This window comes from Physcomitrium patens, chromosome 22 (genome assembly GCF_059467195.1).
Source record: "Physcomitrium patens ecotype Gransden chromosome 22, ASM5946719v1, whole genome shotgun sequence".
In the NCBI taxonomy this organism is placed as follows: Eukaryota; Viridiplantae; Streptophyta; class Bryopsida; order Funariales; family Funariaceae; genus Physcomitrium; species Physcomitrium patens.
Window position 1 is genome coordinate 10889730 of NC_143431.1, and position 6000 is coordinate 10895729.

Below are 6000 nucleotides of genomic sequence, written 5' to 3' on the forward strand. Positions count from 1 at the left end.
GGCCGCGCTACTGTAGTTCGATCAGATGGTAACCACTGAAGATGACACGATCTCCAAAAAGGTGCTGGCCACAAGCAGTAAACGATGCGATGTCATGTCCTTGACTGAGAATTAACTGCACGTGCAGGTGCAGTACTGTGTCAAGAGCGATCTCCGAAGCCCGGTTTTGCGGAAGAACTACTAGCTGGTTCTAGCATTAGTTTCCTCTGAAAGAAGAGGCTCCGTTGCGAGCACGATGTCCTGGGAATGCTTCATACAAGGCACACAGTTGTAGGAGATCACTTTGTGGGCATTAATGATTTCCTCTCTGGGTAGTTTGTGTGGGGATACAGATACCCAACCCAAAGAGTGCGAGAATCCAAAGTACATTGAAATGAACAGTACAAATGCTACTGAAGAAAGACATCGTAGAACTCTTCCGTTTTGTTATTTTTGTAGCTAGCACTAGACGACAAAAGCAGAACTGGGAAAATTCCCAACCAAATGCAATCTCCTCTTTCTAAGTATCAGTAACTACTCAAGTCTGCATCCGAAAACTTAAAAATCGACCCTGCATGACCTGCTGACATTCCTACCAACAAACTATGAGATGCTCTATTAATGAGGAAAGATGGAGCGCTCCGATCCAGAATCGAGATGCTTGGTTGTAGCGCGCTAGCCAGAGCCTTCCGAATCTCATCGACTGGGTTCAACACCCTCAACCCTAGCGCGCGCCGATACTGAGAGCAAGTTCTCGAAGATCCACATGCTTCCGCGATGAATGGAAAGTGATCAAGGACGTTCTGTGCTCCCAAATTAGGATATCCTGGCCTCATTGGAATTTACCTTCAGATGATGCATGCAAACCCCCTGGGTGCCGGAAGCATGAGAACTACGGACACAGACATCCTCGATATAATTCGCAAAGATTTCCTTATAAAGCTGGCAGCGCTTTCATTACTCACCACTACATGACCCTCCCCGGCGAATGCATTGACCCTTTGAACATTCGGGAGAAGAGGCCTGGATAGATGCTTAAGGCAATCCCTAGCATTTGACACTGTCATGGCTGGACACTCCCAAGACTCGGAGAGAGAAATTGACCTTTACGTTACTACCTTTCGAATCATCCAGAGTCCCCAACATCAGTGTCGTTGGTGAGATTTGGCTAACGCTTCTACCAAATTCATAGCTCTCTCTCTCTCTCAGCACAACACCCTGCAACCAAGTGCAAATTCTGGTTACTTCAAACCTTAGGTCAAGGAGGACTGGTTGCCAAATTGATATCCATGCGATCCTCCACAGACATCCGAAAGCTCAAGGGATTAAAGACAAATTCACTAGTAGTTGATAACATAAAGTAGTCATAGTCTAGCAGGCAAGTATTTTACCGGTTCGAGGCCGTCATGGTGAAGGGATTTGTCCGCCAGTATTGCTGGCACTAGCTCCGCCTCCGCCCCCACCTCCACTTCCGCCTCCGCTCCTGTTTCCGCTTTCGCCTCCAGATCTCGAATTAGATGGGAATGATCGGAGTGGTCCTAGTGCTCCGGAAAGGCCAAGGGCTTGAAGAGTTTCATAAGTACCTCCTCCGGCCCTAGCCAGTTCCATGAGATGCTCTCTGGAGAGATGTGAAGGGTCTCCTCTTGCAAGATCCATCAGCTGCTCTCGTGTCAACATGTGCTCCCGGTTCGCCTGTCCTTGAGAAAGACTAATTCCTATCCCTAAGGATGATGAAGCTCCTCCCTGGCCCACGGATGGAACCACCATTCCTGCCCCTGCATACCTAGCCAAATCTGAATGCGCGATGGCCAGATCGTTCTGTAGTTGCGCGACTTGCCTCTGCAAGACAGATATAGCGCCCACACATCCGTATACAGGATCCTTCACACGCGCATCCGCCTCGTACGCGAGGGAATTTACCGCATCTTCCCTTTGATGCGTGGGGAGCTCGTTCAGGAGTTTTGTGATATTGCTCGCTCCAAATATCTTGTGAACATTAGCAAACTTGTGGGGCTGGTCAGGTGGAAAGTAGGGCGCAAAAACACACTCCGCTGTACATTTCCGCCGCAGGAACTTGCATGCGGCGCAAGGAGAACTCGAGGACGACGCCATTCCTGGCTACCAGATCCCAAGCTTAGAAAACAAGACTTCTCTACTTCCTCCGTCGCTACGTCAAGATTAACAGATTCTTTAACTTACCGTTGACGTCGAGGCTAGTAATCTACGTCTTATAGATGCCTTCACATATGTCTAGCAACTTCCAGTTAGCACCAGGAACACTTCCACCAGACGCAGAGAAGACCCACAGGCAACAAAATTTCATAACGTGAGATTCCTGGTTCAAGTCTTATTCGAATGCAACTCGTATCCCGAATCACCAGGAAAACCTCGCGAGGGAAGCGAATTCAGGAGAGCACGACAGATCCCGATATATTTCGTCCTTGTCAAACTCATCACTGTTCAGGTGCACTAGAGAGCACTTGACCCAATTAGCTCTGCAAGATTCTGTAACCGAAAACAACACTCCACAGACAACACAGATCCTCTACAGTAACGCACCAACAATTAGTGACCGACACTAGCTAGAACCCAACAAATCATCGGTGGGAAAATCCCCTAAAGCACGGACCTCTCTTCATGGTTGCGGAAAAGGCGTCACAAAATCCATCAATTCGTTCTTGAGCGACGGCGTTCCAGCACCACCCCACTTCCCACGGCGACCCCCCCCTTCCCAAGGCGACTCCCCACTTTCTAAGGACTCCCTGCCAAACAATCACCAAGAAGACCCGGAAAGCCTCCCCCCTGCGCGGGATAGCGCATTCATACTCCCGCCTACATGCTTCCAGAGCCGAATCCCGACCTGGCGGCAACTGGTTTCTCAACCATGCACGAAAAAACCGGGGAAAGATCGTGCTTCCGCCAGATCCGCCGCTGAGAAGACGAAGAAGGCAAAATAAACTAAATAAACCAGGAATTTTTATTTAAAAAAGAGCTCAATCCAATCCGACCCAACCCAACCCAACCCAACCTAGTTTCTAACTGGATACACGCCCACCCATCCTAGTGCGTCAGTTTAAGGTTACACTCCACCCCGCAACAAGCTCAATTTCTCATCTGCCCGCGCCGTCCGTTTCAAACGCACCCCATTTTTTCCCACCGGCGATAAGCCCATCTCTTCCTACGGCGCTGCAGCGTCTAGGAAATTCCCAGCGCCCGAGCAACCGCACGAATGTCCCCGCACCTGTTTACCTGCTTGCCTGCGTGCCTGCCTACCTGACCCCGCCCCGCTTCGCCCTGGCGTCCCACACTTCCGCTGCTGCGCCACGCGGCCGGCCGTCACTCGCTCCATTCCCATGCTCCGATGACTTTCCATCGATAAAAGGTGAATCCAGGATTTCGTGAATGTCGTGCACGGCCTCGGACGCTCTCCTCCAGCGGCTAGACGACTCCGTACGCATCCCTCCCTGCAACTGGAGAGAGTTGTTCATCCGTGATGGCCCAATTACCCCCTTTCTCCACCTCACTCCCTTCCCGTCCTCCCTCCTTTTTCCCGCTTTTTACCTTGTGGCGGGCGGGTTGAAGACGCCGCGATAAAGTGCTGGCGGAGGCGTCACTTCCATACCGCCGAGATGGATGCGGGGCCTTTTGTAGCGGTTGCTTTCGTAGCCCGCTCTATGATCAGCAGCGATGTTGCCCTTTTACACACGGATGGTGCTAGTGGGCGAAGATGGGCGGTTATTCGGCTAATGCCACCTGCGGCTTTTTGGCACGACGCGAGAGTGCTCTCGGAGCTGCAGCATCGCCAAGCTGCGGGTGGCTGACGCTGCAGCTCCGTCATCCCCACGATCTCCTTCCCTCCCTTCCTTCCTCTATCCTTCTGCTTCTTCTTCATCATCCTGGGGGTCGTCTTCTTCTTCGTCTTCTTCTTCTTCTTCCCTTCATCGCCACCTCCTCCTTCCTCTTTCTCCCACACGCGGCGACAGCTTTGCGTGACACACCGCTTGCTCCTTCGTGTTGTGTCGTGTCGTGTTTGTGTTGTGAGAGTGTGTGTTTCACGCGTTCTTCTTCATTTGGGAACCCAAAGCTTGAACCTCTTTTGGAGAAGAAGACTTGCTTTGTGGACAAACACTTACTTCCCCTGGTTTGTTTGATCGTTTGTTTGTTTGTTTGTTTGATTATTTATTTATTTATGTTTGGACTTTGTAACCCTGGCGTAGCATTGGGTGATGTGTCTGTGTTAAAATTAGTTCTTGTGCGGTGTGAGCTGTTGACTGATCAAATTTTGCCTTTAGTGTGGGATTGTAGTATGTAGATGGGGATTTTGTAGATTGTATATGTTTGTTTGACGATGTGTATTTTAGGAAATCGGTTAGAAAGATGAAAGAGACAAAAGACAAAGTAATTGGTTTAGTCTTAGAGAGAATTCTTAATTGATAATATATGGAAATGTTTTATTTTTATTTTGTTTTCATGGGTAAGCATTGAAATATTCTAAATTAAAAACATAGCAAAAACAATAACGTGTTTCCAAATTAAATAACATTATACATATAATAAAATAAGTGAATAAAATTTCAAATAAAAATACCAAAATGAATAAGTTAGAGGTTGAATATTATAATCTTATAAAGAAATAAAAGTGATGAGATGAACATTATCACAGATATCTATATTTATTTGAGTAGAAATCTGTCAGTCCAAACAAATAAGAGTATGCAAACTTGATTTTTATTTTTTTATTTTTTATTTTTTAAATTTATTTTTATTCTTAAATACAATTTAGATCTCTAAGTGTCTTTTGTTGTATCATGTATAATATTGTATGCATGGCTATATGAATTTATTGTAATTTTTTTGTAGATTGAAAAAGTTATTACAAAATTGTTTTACAAGTTATATGTTTGTTTCTTAAGTTTTGTGGTCCTTATAAATGATGCTTACGTAATATATGATTTTTTTATTTTTTTATTTTTAGAATAATAAAATCTAACATTTAAGTGTATAAAATATTTTTTTAACAAAAACATTAAATATATATATGAAGAGTATAATGGAATTTGTGCAATAATAAACTAGACTTGAATCTTATACCAAAGAAATAACTATGGACTTGTATGTATTTTACAATTTTAATAATTTTAATTAATATCAAATAAGATGATGCTGATTTGTGGATTGTATTTAGTAGCTAATATCCTTACAAGTTATACCATGGGCTTAGATTTTTATTATTTAACTTAATATTCAAACATTAAGCTAAAGAACTATTTTTTTATTAAATTTTACAAGATCTTTATTTTGCATAAAGGTGATTAATAAGTTTTTTTAACCATCAATAATATCTTATACTAAAAGAAGAAGACTAACTAGTTATTTGATTGTTATTGAATCCTTCATTGCTACCTTCAAATAATACATTCTACATTCTATCAAGCATAGTATCTACCTTCAATAATATCACTAACTATCACGAGTCTTTATTAAGCTTGTGGTACCAAACATGTTGTATCTAGCCATCTATTTTTTTTAAAAAAACTGTCTCTCTTGAGGTTCTTATTCACAATTGTGACATTGTCCATAGACAATGTAAGTACTTCATTTGGTAATTTTACAAATGACAACTCTTAAGATGAATCTACTAAATATTAATTCTCTATATTTGTAAATATAATTTATTAATTGATTCTATAGTTTTTTTTTTTTTTTTTTTTTTTTTTTTTTCCTTGATTTATATTATGTTATTGTCAATAATTAGTTTTTGGATTTGATGGATATTATTGATGAATAATAGACATAAGTTTTCATACATTTGATAGAATCTCACATAGCTTCTACATGCATTCACTAATATCATATCCATGCCAATGTATAACATATTCTATTTTATTTTGGCATTGCTTAAAATTCGAGATTTCTTCTATTTTAAACTCTTGGTTGTTATTTATTTCAACAAGAGATGGTAATGATTGCTTTCTTTTTGATATATTGATTGTTGTCTAAGGCCTTATAAGAAATATATGG

General features: G+C 42.7%; 1 protein-coding gene across 1 annotated transcript; it reads right to left on the reverse strand.

Moving 5' to 3' along the window:
- Positions 1–405: 405 nt before the first annotated feature.
- On the reverse strand, positions 406–3209 carry LOC112275321 (protein ASYMMETRIC LEAVES 2). Its single transcript, XM_024505591.3, has 3 exons — positions 2609–3209; positions 1371–2093; positions 406–1197 (listed from the first exon to the last, which is right to left on the reverse strand). Exons 1-2 carry the CDS (start codon positions 2616–2618, stop codon positions 1384–1386), a joined length of 720 nt encoding a protein of 239 aa, XP_024361359.1. The 5' UTR covers positions 2619–3209; the 3' UTR covers positions 406–1197; positions 1371–1383.
- Positions 3210–6000: the final 2791 nt, after the last annotated feature.